General features: G+C 55.6%; 1 protein-coding gene across 1 annotated transcript; it reads right to left on the reverse strand.

Annotated features, from left to right (window-relative positions):
• Positions 1-12,832: 12,832 nt before the first annotated feature.
• Positions 12,833-19,752, reverse strand: LOC119095844 (hydroxyproline dehydrogenase). Its single transcript, XM_037218695.1, has 9 exons — positions 19,529-19,752; positions 18,019-18,138; positions 17,185-17,314; positions 16,749-16,908; positions 16,019-16,170; positions 15,312-15,487; positions 14,958-15,056; positions 14,315-14,557; positions 12,833-12,839 (listed from the first exon to the last, which is right to left on the reverse strand). The coding sequence occupies exons 1-9, from the start codon at positions 19,750-19,752 to the stop codon at positions 12,833-12,835; spliced, it is 1,311 nt and encodes a 436-aa protein (XP_037074590.1).
• Between the last annotated feature and the right edge of the window lie 255 nt (positions 19,753-20,007).

A 20,007-nucleotide genomic window follows, 5' to 3' on the forward strand; every position in this document is an offset into this window, starting at 1 on the left:
CACGTCATATACGTCTCGTATATGCATATATACATATATATATATATATATACGAGATATATACGTATATATATATTATATATATATATATATATATATATATATATATATATATATATATATATATATATATATATATATATATATATATATATATATATATGCACATATTTAGATTTAGCAAGCAGGTTATTCTTTATACTAGCTTTGCTGAAAATCACAGCGGACCCAACATTTTTAATAGTTTTGGCGTCAACTCTGATGTTGGTCCCAGCAGTGGAAATGGAAAAGGAAATAAAAAGCATTTCTAAGAAAAGCAATGTGCCTTACGTTGAAAAATGATGTCTAGTCCTCACTCCATCCAGCTGTCAAATGGGGTGAGAAGTTTTTGTCTCGTTACCTACGGTGGTAATATTCTTAATGCTGCATGGTGCAAGTAAATCATGGTGAGCATCTTCGACCAGCCGCAGCCAACCGGCCCGTCTCATGTCCTGGTGACTGCACCGGTCCCCAGGAGAAGTGCGATGTAAATGGTTAACACTTGCATCCTACACGCCAATTCACTGCCCTGTTTCTGACAAGGCGTAAAATAGAAAGTGCCTTCACTCTGGCAGTATATCTCCAAATGTCATGGAGGAGCTTTCCCCGTGACTTCACCCACCTGTAAAATATTGTTCCTAGGCTGATATTACCAGGAAGTCCATAATCATCTTTAAAGTCTAACTCCCACTGTTACTTTTCAGTTCGTTGTCTGTGGCAGGTTCCGCATTAGCAAAATGACGCTACCATATCGACTGTGGGTGGCGTCACACTGTAAGAAGACATCACTCACTCTATCTGCAGCAGCGAACCGCGAAGTTTCAGACCACCGCTTTAGTACATACCTGTTCATGCAACGCGGGACCTTTTTGGGTCTAACTTAATGTCGGCAGCAGCTGGACCATACATCTGCCGCCCTGTGACCCCCCCCCCCCCCTTACGGCAATCTGGCGTCCCGTTAGTTGATCCAGATGACTGATCCAACCTGGGCTGTACAAGTGTGTAGGCTACCAACGATTTGCCAACTTTACACTGACCTATTAGCCCACAGACCTCCAAGTAAGTTGCAATCATGCCCCTTACTCAACAACTTCCACAGCGCATACAACACCCGAATCACTCTCTGATATTGTCACATCTGATGCTGAACAGTGCTATATTTAGAGTCTGACCGCAAGGATGCGTCGCATCGGTCAATTACTGTTTAATCATGCCGTTTAATTCTCAGTCGTCACCCACGCATCCTAGGTTCCATCACTGTTTTGCTTCGCCCTCTACCGCAACGAACACTTCCACTTCTCTCGGGATAGAATTGCAGACACAGATTAAAAAAGGGTAATCTGCTCAGAAATTTGTATGAACCCACAATGCCCAGCATGAGCCTCAAACCTAATTCTAATTTCTAACCAAGGCAGTGCTCAGCCTTCCTCCATACGCTCTAGTTGCTGGGACCCAGCGTCGATACCTGATATTTCGCTTGCGCTATGTTAGCCCGTGCCATCTGACAGCTCTCACTTGCCATCTGACGGTAGTTTACTGCGATCTTTTGCTCTCACCTGTCATTTGACGGATTGCACCTGCCATCTGACGGCGACGTCAAGACGATACCAATGTGTGGCCTCCCTGCCGGTTTTCAATGACGACACGTCTGTACTCGTACGCTTGCATTGTTCTTTGGAACACCTTGATTTCTCGCCTGCAGATGCATGGAGTGATGCGGCGCCATTCTCCCGCTACAGCTGACTTGCTTAGCCTAGCCAGCCGGCGTTCCAGTACATTAAAACCGTTCCCTCCCAAACCGGCCGTTGGCACACCGACGCCGAGTGATCGCAGCTATCTCAAAACCTTTCACTTGATCTACCTTGTGAAGTCATATATGACATTCAGCCTATCCAAATTATATCTGGGAAGTTCGATCCAAGCCCATGCATTACATTTTTAATAGAGAAAATCGCCCTTTGGTTCCGAAGATTAGGAGGGAGGAAACTGCGCTCCCTTGTAAGTGTAGTTCATGGATGCATATCCGAGTATGCTTGTGTCAGTCATTATCAGCTTTCTGTGATAACTTAGCAATCTATCTTTGTTTGGATTGGTTATCCTGGTGGTACCTTTCCACCCAAGCACCACACCAAACGCAGTCCGTGACGGTGAAACTTAAGTCTACTCCGCCCACCAAAACAGCCCGCAGTGTGCACGCGCGCCACAGCTGTCTGTCACCATGCTGCGCGTCGGCGACCTCTGCGCCCAGCCCAACATGTCTGTGGTTATCAGCAAGCCGTCGTTGTAGAGCACCAGTGCCGGCGCCGGATCGCCCGGCGCGCCAGCAGCGTGACTGACGACCGCAAGAGTTGCAGGCGTTTATCACGGAGTCGTCCGCCTGAAGGACGTGCGGTCGCCGAGTTGGCAGATGCAGCCACGCGAACCAAAACATGCTGCCAGAATTAGACGAGGCGAACTTGTCAGGCAGGTGGCCGGTCCAGGGCTGTTTCGGGGTGAGATGGGCAGACGTGCCAGCAGGGTTGTGTTGTTGCCACGGAATGTTGCCGTGGCCCAGACAAGTTTGTGAGTTTGGTCTAAAATGAAGAGTCATAGCTATGCACTTTATGCTGTGCAACCCTTTTATTGCCATCTTCGGGGGCTTGTGGATTACGGATCTGTAGGGCACGAATGAAGATAACTGTCCACCTTCCGCTATAAGCTACAAGGCAACGTTGCTAATTTCCAGAACAGCCCCCTGCATTCGACGCCAGACAGGTTCCCGACGCGTTGCTATGATTCAAGGAGACACATTTTCACAATTCAAAGAGGTCCTTCAAAGAGATCTCACGCGCAGTTCGGCACGATTTGTTCCATCTCTCCGCGTCAAATACTGTGAAATATCCGACACATGTTCATCTGTCATCTGTATCCTCCGCCGTGCTTCCGCCGCTAGTTGAATGGGCGACCTTTTTCGGGTCGACCAATCCAATACTTGCCTAGTAAGCGATGAAAAAAAACATATTTCCGGCAGCGCAAATTGGCAGAAATCTTGTTCAACAGCGCAGCAGCCAGGCGCGTCGCGCTCGTCCGTCGGCTGCGTCCCCCCCCCCCCCCCCTCCCCTCCTGCACACACGGCGGGCACGCAGGTGGCGGCGCTGGCTGGGCCGCCAAATCACCTATGAGTCAGGCGCTGTTGTCTTTGGAGCGTGCCGGCCACCACCCTCACCTTGGCAGGGGCCCAGCCGGGGGGCGAGGCTCGCCCCTGCACGCGTAGCCGAGCTCGGCGGCCGCCATAGACGAGGCGGGCCGACGTCCGGCCCGGCATGTCGGCCGCCGGCCGCGGTCGCGGGACCCAGCGCCGGTGACGACGGGGGTTTTAGGGAGGGTCAGGTTCCAGGTGATGCAGCGTCAGCAGTCGACAGCCACCGTTGCCAACTGCGGCGGCTGTACTGGGTCATGGGGATGTACTCCTGGTACGTGTGGTAGAGGCGAGGTGAGTGATAGTTACTCTCCGTGATCAGATGACTGGAGTGAGCAAAATTCTTATGGAACAGGAACTTACGCCGCATTCCACTTCCATATCTCGGAATGCCTCCCGAGCAGCAGCATCCACCAACAGAACGCAGAGTCCAAAACGCGATAGAACAAGCTCCTTGAGCCGGGCTCCAACCGTTTCCGGCGACTGGACGCGCCTCTGCACCCCCTCCCCCGACAAGCCGGGGGTCCAGTCCGGGACCATCGCGCCGGGGGTCCGGTCCGTGACCGTGAAGGCAGGATGTGGTCCGTGACCGACACGCCGGGAGTGTCCGTTACCGTCGCGCCGGGGGTCCGGTCAGGGACCGACACGCCGCGGTCCCGGCAGGCCCCTGCACCGCCCGGCGCCGGCCCTCCGCTGGCGGTCGGGCGCCTCGGTCAAGCCGGATGCCACGCACGGCCTTGGTCCAGCAGCGGTGTGAGGCTCCGGCGCCAAGCAGGCCGCCGGGTGTCGTCACACGTGGCACAACTTGTATGAGGCTGTCACATTTACCGCAGCTGCGACTTTTCTCTGGACGAGCAGGGAGGGAGAGGGGCAGCCGGCGTCGTGCGGATTCCGCCGCCTCTGCACACTCTAACGTCTTGAGAGCAGGAGCGTAGGAACATTCAGAAAGTGGGAGAACCCTTGTTGCGATCAGTTCCTTCCATTCATCGCAAAAAGGTCGTTGAATTTACGTAAAAGTGTAAGAGACGTTTACCCTTCCCCCCCCCCCCCCCCCTCCCGCCCGGTTTCTACGCCTGACTTGAGAAAGCCAGCGCGTGGGACGCTGTGATGGCGAATCTTGCGTGCAGCCTGGCTGCATCACCGCCTCTGCCGTCGGGGTCGCTCCCGTCCGGTTGGCTGGCTGCTGAGGCGGGGCTTCATCGGACGGGCTGCCCCGCGCCGGCACGCGCCAGCCTAGTGGTGCGCAGGGCAGCCATGGAGCGGAGCCTCGCCGACCCCAGCGCGGCGGCCGAGCGCTCGCGCTGGCTGGACGAGACGACGGAGCAACTGCTGCGCAAGTGCGGGGCGCACGCCGACCTGGCCATCGACTGTGCCAAGACGTACCCGTTCCACCCGGTCGTGCAGTTCTCAGAGAAGCAGCTGGCCTGCGAGCAGACGCATGCGGGCCGGGCGCTGTGGGAGGCGCCACTGATGCGAGCCTTGCCGGCGGGCCGCGCCGCCTGCCGCTGCTCGCCGCTGGGCCGGCTGACCGTCACGGCCGTCACCGGCTCGGCCGGCGAGGTGGAGGCGCTGGGAAACACCCGACTCAAGGAGCGCATAGAGTCAGATCGCGACACGATGCTGGCTCGGTGCACGATGTCAGCTCGGCCCCGTCCTCTGGGTGCCGGCCGGCACGCGAAAGGCGGCGGCCGTTGAGGAGGGTCAGGCTGAAAGACGCAGCGAGCCCGCCGGACTGAGGTCAGAGCCCGCCGGACTGGGGTCAAACCCCGCCGGGCTGAGGTCAGAGTCCGCTGGACTGAGGTCAGAGCCCGCTGGTCTGGGGTCAGAGCCCGCCGGGCTGAGGTCAGAGTCCGCTGGACTGAGGTCAGAGCCCGCTGGTCTGGGGTCAGAGCCAGCTGCGTTTACATCAGATGACTATGCGCCCACGACTACGTCAACGTCCCCAGAACTGATGATCGTGCCCACCGATAACCCGGGCTTCGTGCGGCTGCTGCAGACCCGAATGCCCGACTGTGCGCACCCGGAGCCGCTGCCGTTCTCGGCCGAGAGTGTCCGCCATCTGGTGCGAGACCTGACCCGCCTGCGGCTGGGTGCGGGTGTGGAGCTGGGTGCCAGCGGCCCCGCCACCTCCTACCTGCAGCGCCGGGGAGACCAGCTAGTCGACGTGGAGGAGTTTGACATGGTGCCGTGCCTGCGGGCGCCCTGGTGGCCCGCAGCCGAGTTCCCCGACCGGGCTCGCGCCCAGGACTGGCCGCCGCCGGACGTCAGGCGGGACATCTGTCGGTTTGGGGTGCACCTGGTGCCGACCGGCTGCAAAGGCAGCGCCACCGAGCACTCCGAGTGGCGGCTGTCGTTCTCGCGCGCCGAGGTGGTGGCCATCTGGCTGCTGACGGACGTGCAACGAGGCGCGCTGCTTGCCCTCAAGACGCTGAAGACGGCGCTCGGGGCACCCGGCAAGGCTGTTAAGTCGTACTTCCTGAAGACGTCGCTGCTCTGGCTGTGTCAGGAACGACCCAGCGCTCACTTTGATAGCGTCACTCGAGTCGCACGGAACATTCTCGACTACCTGGAGGCCGCTGTGAAGGCCGGAAGCCTGCCAAGCTTCTTCTGGGCAGATATCAACCTGCTTAAGTTCGTCTCCCCCGACGAGAGGGAGGCGATGCTACTGATGATCGCACTCATGCAGCAGCGCATGACGCCGGTGCTGATGCGCTCGTGAGCGGACGTCAACCTCTTCACCGTCCGCTTTATCCTGACGTCTCCGGAAGAGCGCCTCTCGGAGAGACAGCTGCGCATATGCCTGGCTCGCGCGCTGATCATGGAGGGCGTCTACCTCAGCTTCAACTTCGGTGCCTGCCCGGTGATTTGGCGCTACTTCCTGGGCGTGATCCCGGCGCTGCTTCGCTCCTCGGCGACGGCCGAGCTGGCCAAGCTGCACTGCTACATGGGGCTCGGCTCGGGCCTGCAGTCGAGCCTGTTGCGTGCACTGGCCGTGGCGCCGGACGACGTGGCCGCGCAGGCGCGCCTGAGCCCGCTGGAAGGCGGCGGATTCCGCTGGGACGCGGCGCCGCTGGTGGCTCTGCTCACCGTCTGCGACCTGCAGGAGCTGCTCTGGGACTCGGCCGCCGTGCTGGCCTGGTGGGAGCGACAGCCCGAGCTGCCGCCCGTCTCTGAGCTCTGCACGCCCGGTGGCCTGGCCCGGCTGCTGACCAGCACGCCGCTGTTGGTGCGCGCCCTCGCAAAGAGCGGCTCCGGCTGGCTGGCCGACCAGCAGCGCCAGCACCGGCAGATGATCAGGTGCTGGTCGAACGTCTGCGTCAACACGCTGCCCAGCGCCGACACCTGCAGACGGGAGGCGGTCGAGGTCTCCGGCGGCGGCGACCTAGCGGGTGTGCTGCAGCGTCTGCTGCGGCTGGACACGGACGTCGCTGTGCAGAGGGCGAGGCTGTGGAGGGAGGACATGTTTTGCCTCGGCTGTGACGCCACGGTCCGGGCAGAGCACGAGAGAATCCGATGCACTCTGCCGGACGCCTGGCAGCTGCGGCTTTACGCGTCTCGCGGCACTCTCTAACCGGCTGCAGTGGGGTTGACGGCTGTGTTCGGGTTCCGATAAAGCACCGTTCCTTTGGCGAATGTGCGATGTTTGCTTCTCATTTAAACTCAGTCATGCCCGTTGGATGAGGTGTTCACTTGAAATAAATCCTCTGATGCCAAGAAATGTTATTGCTACGACTTCAACGAGGCCACCACACATCGCGAGGCCGTAACTAACAGCTCTGACAACACGCAGCTCCCACGACATGTGCAGGCTGGCGACTCCTGACGTCACCGACTTATAGCAGAGCACGGATTATTTTGAGTTTGGCCGTAGCATGCTGCCGGAGCCGCCTAACGCGTACTGTAACCGAAGACGTAGACGAAAGTGGCGCAGTCGGTCTCGTCCGTCGACGCGCCGACACCGTCCGCTCCCAGCTGGTGTGGCCGGCGCGCTGACACCGTCCGGTCCCGTGTGGCCGGCCCGCCGACACCGTCCGGTCCCAGCTAGTGTGGTCGGACCGCCGACACCGTCCGGTCCCAGCTGGTGTGGCCGGCCCGCCGACACCGTCCGGTCCCAGCTGGTGTGGTCGGACCGCCGACACCGTCCGGTCCCAGCTGGTGTGGCCGGCCCGCCGACACCGTCCGGTCCCGTGTGGCCGGCCCGCCGACACCGTCCGGTCCCAGCTGGTGTGGTCGGCCCGCCGACCCGTCCGATCCCAGCTGGTGTGGCCGGCCCGCCGACCGTCCGTCCCTGTGTGGTCGGACCGCCGACACCGTGCGGTCCCAGCTGGTGTGGTCGGACCGCCGACACCGTCCGTCCCAGCTGGTTGGCCGGCCCGCCGACACCGTGCGGTCCCAGCTGGTGTGGTCGGCCCGCCGACACGTGCGGTCCCAGCTGGTGTGGTCGGCCCGCCGACACCGTGCGGTCCCAGCTGGTGTGTCGGACCCGCCGACACCGTGCGGTCCCAGCTGGTGTGGTCGGACCGCCGACACCGTCCGATCCCAGCTGGTGTGGCCGGCCCGCCGACAACCGTCCGGTCCCAGCTGTGTGGTCGGCCGCCGACACCGTGCGGTCCCAGCTGGTGTGGTCGGACCGCCGACACCGTGCGGTCCCAGCTGGTGTGGTCGGCCCGCCGACACCGTCCGGTCTCAGCTGGTGTGGCCGGCCCGCCGACACCGTCCGCTCCCAGCTGGTGTGGCCGGCCCGCCGACACCGTCCGGTCCCGCGTGGCCGCCCGCCGACCCGTCCGGTCCCAGCTGGTGTGGCCGCCCGCAACCCGTCCGTCCCGTGGGCGGCCCGCCGACACCGTGCGGTCCCAGCTGGTGCGGCGTCAAGGTCGCTGTTCCGGCTCCAGGAGCCTGCAGTTGCAGTTGCAGTTGCGGAGGCGTCCGGCGGGAGCGGAGTGCCTCTGCGGCCGCCGTGCCGTACGCTGCACGCCTGTGGTGCTGACAGCTAAACCTTGTGTCGCAGTCTGTGATTATGGATGTGGTCGAGTCATCACGCCGAGGATCCGTGATTGCACACAGAACATCTTCATGAAAACTTAGAGAAATGGGGAAATCTCGTCTTCAGGCTGGTAGATAATACATGTTCTACAAGACGGTCTTTTTCTGCTAAATCGAAAGCAGAAAGAATGCACGAATGTCGCGTAATCTAACGTCGCCATAATTTCCATTGACTTGCGCGGAAAGCGTTACACCTGTTCACCAGACGAATAGAGCAAGTGTTGACCCTTCAGCTGCTTCAGAACAAGAGCAATTTTTAAAATAAGTTTGATCCGAACCCTTTGAATGGGTGTATTTCTGGGATCAGCGCTCACGCTAAGCAGTGCTTGTTGTGTGAGCCCTAACCCCCACCATCCGATCGCGCAATTCCAGGCAACGGCAGAATTTAGTGGCAAAAGCCTTACGTGCCGCCATGCTCGGCACGGTCTGTCCTGCCCTCTGACGTCAACTGACCTTTAGCGCGACCGCTGCCACCAGCTGCACGCCATACCTGCCAAGGGCAAATAGCGATCGCCCTAAAGCGACTCAAACTCACCCTGTCACGGGTGGGTGAATCGGAATGCAGGCGCTCTAACCAACTGAGCCACCGGGTCGGACAAATTTGATTCTTATTGTTGTCGGCAATGATTCTTAAGTTGTCATTCGATTGTCACTTCGAGAAGTTAAGATGTTCCGCACTTTGAATTCCCTGCTTGATCGATCCAGCAAATCTAAGCTATCTTCCTGATTTGTTCTTGCATGCGAGAGAAAAAATCCTGGTGTCGTCCCCAGCCTCCTCCTGTTTAAAAACTGACGGATGATGAGAGCATTAACACTAGGGAAGACTCGCTCGCTACTCCCAATTAGTTGTCAAAAAACTGCTTTCGCCTTGATCCACAAACGTGGGAACAGGTAGGGGGGGGGGGGAGGGCTTTAACACAAGGCGAACTCACTGATCATTATTGGTGCCCATGTCAGTAATTTGCGATCGTGATAATGAGAGCATGGTATTTGAAAGCTGACAGATGGCGTAGTCACAAAGGTTGAAGAAGATTTGCTCGTCATTTATAATCCACATGTCAAAGTACTGTTGGCCTTAATTCGAAGTAAGAAGCCGGATAGTGGGTGCTTAAACACAAGGAAACTCCGTCCAATCATTATTTGCGTCGAACTAAACAATTAGTGGTCATGATTATGAGAACGTGCTTCGTCTTCGTCATGCCAGAAGAGTGGATGCAACTAACTTTCGCATATTCGAAAATTTCGGCTGCCAACCGTTGATGGATCACGATACGCTTATGGCTTGGTGAATTTTAGACCGTCGTATGCTTAATCCAAACATTTACCCGCCGTTCACGTCGCGCCACGGTCTGCTACCATGGTCTCAAACATGAATTAATCGGAAACCTGAAAAATCAACGCTTACGTGATACATTTCGTCCGTACCCATCACCCAGTTCTCCAGAGCACCTGCATTCCAATCCACCCACCCGTGCAGCGTGGTGGGTTCGGGTCGCTTCAGGCACTCGCTATTTGCCCGAGACAAGAAGGCCTGCGGCCGTTGGCAGGGGTCGCGCTAAAGGTCAGGTGACGTCAGAGGGCAGAACGGACCGTACCCAACATTGCAGCAGGCATCGGCTAAGTGATGGAAAGTATAACTGGGGTAGTCGTTTCGTACTGGACTGCGTGCTGATCCTGCATTAGCCGCGTCATGCAGGCAGCCTTTGCAAACGGATGTGTCAAGAATGCGCAGAGTCTGGCCAGGACAGCAGAGATGTTATGTTCTGATGCCGCTGTACCATTCTGACTATCTTTGTCGCTTCTCGAGAAGTGTCATCTCCACTAATTTGGGTCGGCCCGCTGCTTCCTCCCTTGCCCAGTAAATAAGAGAAGTGTGGCTTACATGGAGTCAAGCACAGCTTCAGCTCAAAAGTTGGTTCTTAGTTTCAGTAGTCCGCTCTGCCTTGCTGCGGATGTGAATATTGTTTCCAAGTGCTTCGGAATCCCAATATAATAAGAAGGTTTATCAGCACAATGACCGAATAAGCACAAACTGAGCAACTTTCAGCATGGTTTACTTCATTAAACTTGAAAAGAATTTAACCACAAGGTTTAACGTTTAAAAAAAATTGACAACACCTCTCGCCACGCACCCTGACCATGGGCTGTTTTCAACCGGTAGTTTCCGAAACATCGTGGAGGGGGGAGGCGTAGACAGAATGTGGGATGCAGGGAGCACGGCAGGGGGGGGGGGGGGGTCGAAGTGCTGGCTGGAAATCGCTTTCAGGGACCCGGAGCGCAGGGCCCGACCCTCAAGTGCCAATCAGAGGACCTCTCGCGCGGATCGGGATTCTCTGGGACAATGCGTACCTCCACTTGGTCCAGAAACATCCAACACCGAAGAGTCAGCTGCGTAACTGTTTGAGTTCTGGGGACCCATTTCCCCATGCAGGGACAGGACCGGGGCACGCGATTTACATTGGTATCTGTGCCCTGATACTATGCGGGCCGGGGCGGGGGCGAGAGCTGAAACAAAGGTTCAAACAAAGGGGAGCGGGCTGTGCAGGCCATGCGGCATGCTTGCCTACCTTGCCATCCTTGCCTATGTCCTGTGTTGGCAGGAGGACCCGGGTCGGCGAGAGGCATATCTGCTGAACGGGGGCAGGGTCGGGACCCCGAATGCCAGAGGACCTGTCGCTCTGGACGCTTCGAGGTTCTCTGTCTCAGGAAGCAATGAAATGAGAAATGAGAGCTTACGACGAAAGGGTCTGCAGCGAGCTCATGTAAAGACCACGTGTCAGTCAGGGGCTCTAGTACCGAAGGGGTCACCTTCTCCAAATTAGTCCGTGCCTTGATTAGCTGAACTGGAGTCCTTGTGGCAATTAACGGGCCCCCATGTCGTTAAGGGATACTGTTACGTCCTTCACGGCGTCAGCGCCGATCCAGGACCAACTGCTCCCGTCAGGGGGCCTTCCGTATAAGGGAGGGGACCGATGCACCATGTATATGAAGCTCTTCAGATTGACCACCAGGCCACTGACCCGTTTCGTCAGAATGGCGACACGTAGGCACCCCTGGTTGGGGAGGAAGGGCCCTTCAGCCCATGACCCGGAAAGATAATGCGCTTCCCTGTATTCCAGCTACGGAGCCTCTCGCCCGCGAAAGGCAAATGGTCTCCTTAGCGTTTAAGAGAGCGGATCGATGGAGGTTCAAATTTGTTTCCGAGGATGTCAACTCTTTTTCAAGATATCCTAATGAAACACATCGCATCGAAATGTTCTCAACTTAAGCGCTCGCCATCTGTAAGGGGAAGGCTATCGACGTCGGGATTGTAGTTTTTTGTCAAGAAGAACGAGTGGCCACTGCAGCTGACAACAAGCAGAGGGCATCGTGCGCGCGAGAACGACCATGTGTGGTGAGATCATGCCTCCGAAAGTCTTTCGGAATTCATTCCCTACTTATAAATCTTAGACTGCATGGTGTATATTCTTCCCGTAGTTTTTTTTGGTTGTCCTCTGATCTGTTGAACAGTTTCTGCAACACGATAAACAGAGATATCACCATTACGTTAAACGTTCTCAGCACCGTCAATACTAGCATGTTCCTGGTTTCAGTATCCCGGTACCAAGTTGAGAATCGCACGGGTGAAATCACGGCCCGGACTGCCTTCTAAGTGCACGAATTGATGCATTATGGATTTGCACGCACTTCTTTCAGATACGTGTGTGTGTTCTTCCGCCTGTTGGCCGCCGTCAAGTGCTCACGGTGCGGCTAACGCCGCACGACCTGTGAGACTATAACTCCAGGCGTCAGGTTCTTGTTTTAAGACTTACGGGCGTGCGTGGCTGAAACGGCTACACAGTTGTTTCAATGACCCATTTTGAATGAAGGCTGAACATCTTGACTCATGTCACTACATTTTTTTTTACACATTCAAGTCAATAACCAACGTTAAATCCACGTTGTCCTCAATATCTATTAAATCCCGAAAAATTCCAACAAAGCCTCTGAATCCTATTCATTTAGGAAACATACACTGAACCATTTAAAATTCATAGCGCCTGTGGTTTATATGACGCAGTTATTTAATCACTGATGTGTTCAATATGTTGACCTCAATGCACAAGGGGAACCGCATCTTCCTGGGGCTTCTGGCTTCTTTTCTGAAAGAATCATGCCTCTTTGAAAACAAAAACCTTTTTTGGGGAAGGAGAAATCAGCAGCAGGGTCCCCTTAATAATCCTGTGTCGCCCCCATACCAAGACTGGCCGCGCCGCAACGTAGGTGTGACAGATTTCGTTATCTCCTCACTTCCAGGGCGGCAGATTCTCGGGGCACTTCAAAAACGCATTGTAACAACTGCTGCGCTCTTGTGTTCAACCCACTTGAAGCGGTTCCTCAATCCTCAATCCACTCTCCATACGGTAGGAAGCCTGGCGTAGCCCTCTGTTGGGGACTGCTCTCCATGACATCCAAGACACACATCATGTCAAAAGCCAAAATGTGTTTGGGCATTGCTATGATCAGCATTAGGTCCACTTAGTAAGACCATGCAATGAGAGCTACAAGTTCTCTCTTAGGCTTTTAAGTGACCTAGACGCTGTTGGTGGTTCCGGAAGCGGTCAATGGCATTAGCTGGGCCGTGGTATTCCGAAGAAGGTAACGCCCGACCGTCCAAGACAGTGGGCCTGTAGTCCCGGGCCGCCGAAGAAACGTTGTCATCCCCATGCGACCCCGATAGACGAGACTTCGGACACAAATTTGACCTCAGTCGATACAGTTGAACAATAGGCAAGATAAAGCGATGCGATAGTCGCGGGAAGGCCAAGGACGCACAGATCAGGGGATGGGCTGCCGTTTCGTCGCGAGATTTCGCGCTTTGCTCAGCGGTTATAGCGTGTCCGGATTTGTATAAACCTCGTAAGTTTTTGAGCGAAACATTGCTTGGGCCAGACAGGTACAGTTTAGCGCACCGACAGCGCACCGATAGTCAGTTTATAGTTACCGTAAGTTTCGATGGTCACCGATAGTTTAACGCACCGATAAGTCAGAATGAAGGGAAGTTACGTGGACCGAAGACAGAGGCCCAGTGCCATCGGCATATGAGCCAATCATGCTTTTTAGAAGCTGTAACACAGTCTCATTACCTCTGAGAGAAACTCGCTAAATGCATGAGCATTTATTCGTACGTAGAAAGAAAATCACAGCATTTCTTAACCAAGCAGAGCACAAATACACTGTAAAAGGAACCACGCTAATGTATCGCAGCGAATATATGCACGTTAGCGCAGCGTGTTGTTTATTGGCGTGACCAGGACAGCACAGCAATAGAGGCACCGATACACTTCATTGTTCTTCTGTTCTGGGTGCTAGGGGAATCTCCGCATACTGCCATGTTGTACCTTCGGGACACCCGCGATAATAGCACGACCACCCGGAAACTCTACCCCTGCACGGGCTGATAACGCCTTCGCAAGTGCGACACAGCCATTAAAGTGCGCCGGTTATTGTGCCTTATCTTTGCGTCCAAAGGCCACGCAATGCACCCAATCCCCGGCGAATTTCACAGCTGCTCATTAGACACTGCATCGTTCACTGAGAACACCCTGAGTTGCACACTCAATTAGCGGGGTGCTAACAATGCCTTCTCAAGCAGACATTACTCGCTCTGTGTATTCGGGAAAACCTCCGTTGTCCGCTCAGGGGCGGACAATGTTTGCAGAGGATATCACGCAGCTTCTGCTTAGGGCGGTGGAGATCTGGCGCTATCCTCTCAGAAAGTAGAAATGCCTTGCTGTTCTCTCAGGGAACAGAAATACCCTAACCTCTCACCTCTCAGGGGATCATACGCTTTGTCCTCCTCTTAGGAGACGGAACTCAGCACCGTGCTATCAGGCGGCGAAGATTTCGCGCCGCCCCCTCAGACAGTGGAAACACCGACACCGTTCTCACAAGCCTTGTAGACACCGGCACTGTTTTCACAGGCGACGGAGACCGCGTGATGACCACTCTAAAGCCATGCAACAGCCCCCCCCCCCCCCCACTCAAGTGGTGGCCGGGCGGCGCAGCCCAAACCGGCTGGCCAGCTCGCGCAGCAACAGCTGCTTTTCCACTCGCACCCCTTGCTGCACGAGCCGCGACTCGGCGGCGCGCCGCGACAGATACGGCATCACCGTGGTAAATTCGCCGAACGGCACCGCCTTAAAGACGCGGTGACCAGCGCGTCCCAGCGGCACCGTCAGGTAGTCGGCCATGCCGTAGATCTGGGCGAAGGCGAGGCCACCGCTGAAGGGCACCACGCCCAGCCGGCGCGCCAGCCTGCAGGAGAAGCGGCCAGACTGGGTTAGCTGGATTTGACATGGTTGGCAGGAAACGTGGTGGTAGGCGCTACTAGCGGTAGCAGGTGAAGTTGCGATCAGCTAGAACTGACGACGTCGTGGCTAAGCGCATGAAGTCGTGCATGGACAGGTGAGTTTGAGGACCGAGGGCTGGTTCATGTTACCGGGAGAGGTGAGTTTGAGGACCGAGGGCTGGTTCATGTTACCGGGAGAGGGTGGTGAAATTATGCGAGCGCGAGCCCAGCACTGGCCCAATCCAGCAGTGTGATGCTGGCGCATTAGCTTAATGATGACGCCCCACAGCCTTGCATCTCTATGGAAACGCCATTGTACTATTTCAAGCCTTGTCTCCCACTCAATGCGAGAACCGGTAAACTGACCCGAGCGCGTGCAGGATGGACTCGTGGTTGTGCGTGGCAACCATGATCTGGGTGCGCCCACCGTCCTCCGCCACACGTCGCAGGGCAAACTCCACAGCACTGGAAATCCGTCATTAACATCGACGTTAATAGAGCGATCCACGACCAAAAAAAACAGGGTATAAATGCTCACAACTAAGCAAGACACAGGAATGCGAGGAAAAAGGTGCCCACCATATGCAGCTGGCCTGTTTGCCCTTGCAGCTTGCCTGCCGAGAAGAGGTGACACCAGTCGCTGCGAGTCCTCGCCTAATGACCAATACTCCGCTATGTTAGAGCTTAGGAGAAGTCCCTGCGAGTATTGCAGTAGCTCACCGCGTATAGCTGAGCGTGGTCGCCTCATAACTGTCGCAGACGGGGCTGGCACGCCCCTCCTGCTGCGCCAGCTGTCGCTCACGCGCCATGTACGCGCCGCGCACCAGTTTCCCGCCAAAACATGCGCCCAGCTGCTGACAGATGGCGTACTCGCGCTCCAGGTTAGCTGGCGTCGCCTGGAGACAGAGGCCCGCGGACGCTGTCACCGAGTGTGAATCACCAGCGCATGCAATCGACTGCCGGTGAGAGCTCTCACGCCTGTCAGGAACAGCTTGGGTGTTGGACCTGAGTCCTGGTCTTGTGGCCGCGCTGGTAGGTACCCCCAGGGATACACAAAATAATTCACGATAAGGAGTGGGTGAGCGTGGGGTGGATATATAATTAGCATTTACCATAGGTGGCTCCTGACAGAAAATCAAAAATTCGCATGATGAGCTCTCACCGAGCTCAGGCCCTCAGGCCCTCCCGAAAATATGCAAGGTGACACCCCTGCTAATGACTTCATTTACACTGGTGGGCGCCGGCACACGTTTTGGTCACTCTGGTGGACGCCGCCAATGCTGAGTTGGGATGATACCCACGTCAAGTGCTGACGCTGACCCGGGGCATACCTAGTGCATGCCCTCCGCCGCTGCCTTTGAGCCAGCACTGGAGGGCGCCCTGACGGTGAAGTCCGTGGAGCGCTAGTGTGCATCGCTGACGCTGACCTTGAGGTAGCACTGGTGGGTGCCCCTGATGAAGGCCTCCCGCTGGTTGAACACCGCCATCAGTGCCAGCGTCAGCCAGGAGATGGCCGGGTTTGTGTAGGTGAACTCGCCGTCCACAAACATCAGCATGCCGCTGTCTGCGCAGGCCTCGCCTGCCGCCCAGACGCTTGGTTACAAACGCGGGAGTGTGGTGCGGCTTTGAGGCTGCCGTCCGAGCGCACTAGTCTACACGAGAGATGGAGATAAATAACCTATAAATAAAGGCCGTGCACTGATGTGACAAGCAAAGCGACGTTGCCTGACCTACATATGAAGCCTACTAATTGCATGATGTCTTTTTCGTGCATGAAAAGTCGTCCGTCATCTTTGACATGCATGGGAAAAGAATAATGCCGACAACCATGAGTGGGTTGTCCACCTTTTGTGGTTGGTATATGACACGTGTATTCGACGGAATCCTCGAGCATTCGTTTTACATCTAACTGTTGACAAAGCTCAGGAACAACTTCTGGTTCCCCACATCTCAGGAGATGTGATTCATGCTTGAATGGGGTGACAACTCCCAAAATTATTCATCCACACATGAGGTAAACTATCGATTAGGTTTGTCGATGCTTCGTATTGGCAAAACGAGCCCCAGGTCAACGCTCGCCGGGGTGATGAGTGGCAGTCAAACCTGGGATGAATGAAACATTACGCAAGGAATGCCAGCCCAGTCGCTTTAACGTACCCAGCGTCTGCAGGCGGCGAACGCACGAGTCCCAGGCGTACTGCTGTTCTGACGTCAAGCCTGGTACGCTGACCTGACCTGATGTCACCATGGCGTTCGCTAACTGCTCGACTAGACTGGACGGGCTCTCGCTGGAGGAGAATACCCGCGAGATATGCACCTGTCGGAGTCGGTGCGGGTGAGGGATTAGCAATATTGCTGGATCATTTGAGCGGGATGCACGAGCTAAATAAATGGCGCCTTTGTTTCTATCTTTATCTTCTGTATGAATAAATTCCCAAGCAAAGTGAAACGCAGATCAGCAGCTGAGACACCATTTAAATCCAATCCACGTGAACACAGGCTCATAAACTGCCACTGTTCTCACTCTCATCACTGTTATACCCAATTCACGTTCACATTTAGCAGAGCTGGCGGTACGCGGTGCCGCCCTCACCAGCAGGTCGGCGTTCAGGTGAGCCGTGAACTTGGCCTGGAGGGCCGCCTGGTCCTGGCCGGCCGTCACCTCTCGGACGATGGTCAGAACCCGGAGAGCCTCCTCCAGGTTAGCCTCCAGCTGCCGCTCGCTGCCAACACGTCATCTCAGGTTAGCCGCCAGCTGCCGTTCACTGCCAACACGCCCTCCGTTAGTCCTCACCGAAGACGCAAAACGTTAGACGACAGATTCACTTGCTAAGGCATAGAGCCGCTGACAGCAAAGGTTGCATACGTTCAAATATTACCACCTGCAATTTTAAGGACTTGCTACGTTTTTGAGCACGCAATACAGTCTCTTCCTGCTTTCAAGATCAGTCTCACAGCAAACAGGAAGATTTCGGTGAGGCGCGCGCTTGGAACCATGTGAATCTGGGGGACGTTACTACCGATCACCGTAGCAGGCCCTCTGCCTCGTTCTTCCCGGTCCGACACCGACACTGGTCAGCAACTCCTCCGTCCTCTCCCCGGTCCGACACTGATACCGGTCAGTAACCCCTCATCCGTCCTTTCCCCGGTCCAACACCGACACCGGTCAGTAACCCCTCCTCCGTCCTCTCTCCTGTCCGACACCGACACCGGTCAGTAACCCCCTCCTCCATCCCCTTCCCCCACGCATGCACTAGCATCTACGGTCTCTTCCCTCGATGAGGCATCCATCCTCCTTCACAGTCCGCAACCGTCCCCTCATTTCGCCTCATCCCACGTGACGGACTCTGCTCCAAGGGGCCAGCAACTCCAGTCCGACAGTGGTCTCGCGTGAGGGGCGCCGTCACTGCCGAGCCCGCCCGCTCACCTGGCTGCCTCCTCGTCTACGTCGGCCTCAAGCATGCTGGTCAACATCAGCTGGATGTTGTCGCGCTGCAGCGTGGCGGCCACCTGCGCCAGCTCGCGCTGCTCGGCACCAGCCACGAAACTGCCGGTAGAACGGCTGCGCCAACAGCTGCAGCAGGCGTGAGCCCAGCAGCCGTTCGCCCAATCGTAGCAGCTGTCGGTGGAGAACCAGCGCCCAGTGATTGGCTGGTTTAACGATATGCTCATATATTATATATATATATATATATATATGCATATATATGTATATATATATATATATATGTATATATATGTGTATATATTATATATCTATATATATATATATATATACACTGTGACCGTCCGTCGCATGGCTTTCGCTATGTCCTGACAAAAGTTGTTTGGCACCCACTTAAACCGTTTGAGAGTGCGGGAGGGGATGTGGTAGAGGTGATGTAGCCGCTAACTGCGCTAGACGGAGGGTCTCACCACTTTCATCGCGCTTTAGTTCATTAGGCGAGTGCACGCTGTTCTGCCGTCGTATGTTGGTAAGATTCTCTTATGGCGATGAGTTCAGCATATGATGTACGGAAAATCGTCGAAACGTACAACTTAATTTGAGAGTGAGTGAAGCTGTTGTGAGGAGCATAAACGACACGAAAAGCGCGGCTGCTATTAAAGGATGCGATTACAACTGAGGTCGCTTTGCGATTGCGCCACAAAGGAACGATTTGGGAGACACAAGCACTCAAACGCAACATGTTAGCGCATTTTCTTGATAGGCACGTTACTTTGCACCTGCTCCATACATGCCACTTCTGCTCATTGCATCTACATTCTGGGGTGCTAACGTAGATGCATAATGTTCAAAGCGAATGTTTCGTATTTGGAGATATTAAATGCAAGTATCAGATGTGATGAAACAAACTCACTTATAAAAATTGGCATGCTTTTTAAGTGGAAAAGACTGCTCTAGGCGGCACAATACTATGCTTACTTAATATACTCCTCAACAGGTCATGGTTTGATTACGTCATTGTACCTCGCAAAAATTTATCGAAACCCAATTGAAGGGCTGTTTTAACTGGAAATCGTGCTCACGGGCGTCAGATATGAACACCTCGACGGTTATATCTTTCTTGGCGTTGGTTGCCGCATGGCTTTCGGAGCGACAACATTTGAGTGACATTATTATGACGTTATAAACACCAAGGTGGACATTTAAATGCTCTTCCCCATACACCTTTCCCCATTTTCTCGGGCGTGTAGCTCGGAAACTTGAGGGGCTTAGGTCTTAACAAGGACATGATTGCCAACAGCATGGAAAGGTCTTCAAGGTGGCCATTTCAGCCCAAAACCACACATAAATGTGAAGCCCCTTCTTTAATATGCCGACGTGTTCAGCCAGTCATCACAAACGCATGACTTTTCTCGCCCACATCATCACAGCTACGTTGAACAAGATATTACTCACCTGTAGACTATTGTCAACGATTCGGTCAACGGCACACACTTGATAGATGGCCAGCGTCCGCAAGAGGCTCCGCGTGGGGCGGGCCGAGAAGACGTCCGAGCGGACCTCGAGTTCGGGCCTCTCCTGTTCCGCCGCGCCTCTGACGCCCGGAGCGCCCTGACGCGTCTCCAGCTCCAGGCGCTCCTGACCGGCCACCCCTCTGACGCTCTGCGCCAGCGACGCCCGCGCCCCGGTCAGGCGAGCCAGGCAGACGCGGTTCATGGTCCGTCCCCTGATCCTGATGGTCCTGACCGCCCAGTGCACCGCTCGGCACGAGCTTAAGGCTCACTTCCCGCTGCACCCAGGCTGCGGGCCTTTTGCAACTCTATGTCAGAGCGACCTAACCTGATTCGAAAATGTGTCGTTTGGTCGTTAACTTGTCCGAAGGTGGGCCCTGCGCCAGGCCCGGGCCTTAGCTGTTGACTTGAGCAGGATGCTCCACGCGACCCTCACACAACACAGGACTCCTCCAGAGTG

The sequence above is a fragment of the Pollicipes pollicipes genome, unplaced genomic scaffold (genome assembly GCF_011947565.3).
Source record: "Pollicipes pollicipes isolate AB1234 unplaced genomic scaffold, Ppol_2.1 Scaffold_4219;HRSCAF=4965_pilon_pilon_pilon, whole genome shotgun sequence".
Classification (NCBI taxonomy): domain Eukaryota; kingdom Metazoa; phylum Arthropoda; class Thecostraca; order Pollicipedomorpha; family Pollicipedidae; genus Pollicipes; species Pollicipes pollicipes.

What these genes read in the sequence shown, in the direction of transcription:
- LOC119095844 (XM_037218695.1), bottom strand. Translation starts at nt 19,752, where the DNA reads ATGAACCGCGTCTGCCTGGCTCGCCTGACCGGGGCGCGGGCGTCGCTG. An exon ending in ACGCTGGCCATCTATCAAGT is followed by an intron (nt 18,139 to 19,528) that starts GTGTGCCGTTGA and finishes TTCTACCGGCAG; the next exon opens with TTTCGTGGCTGGTGCCGAGC. An exon ending in TCCATCCTGCACGCGCTCGG is followed by an intron (nt 14,558 to 14,957) that starts GTCAGTTTACCG and finishes CTTCTCCTGCAG; the next exon opens with GCTGGCGCGCCGGCTGGGCG.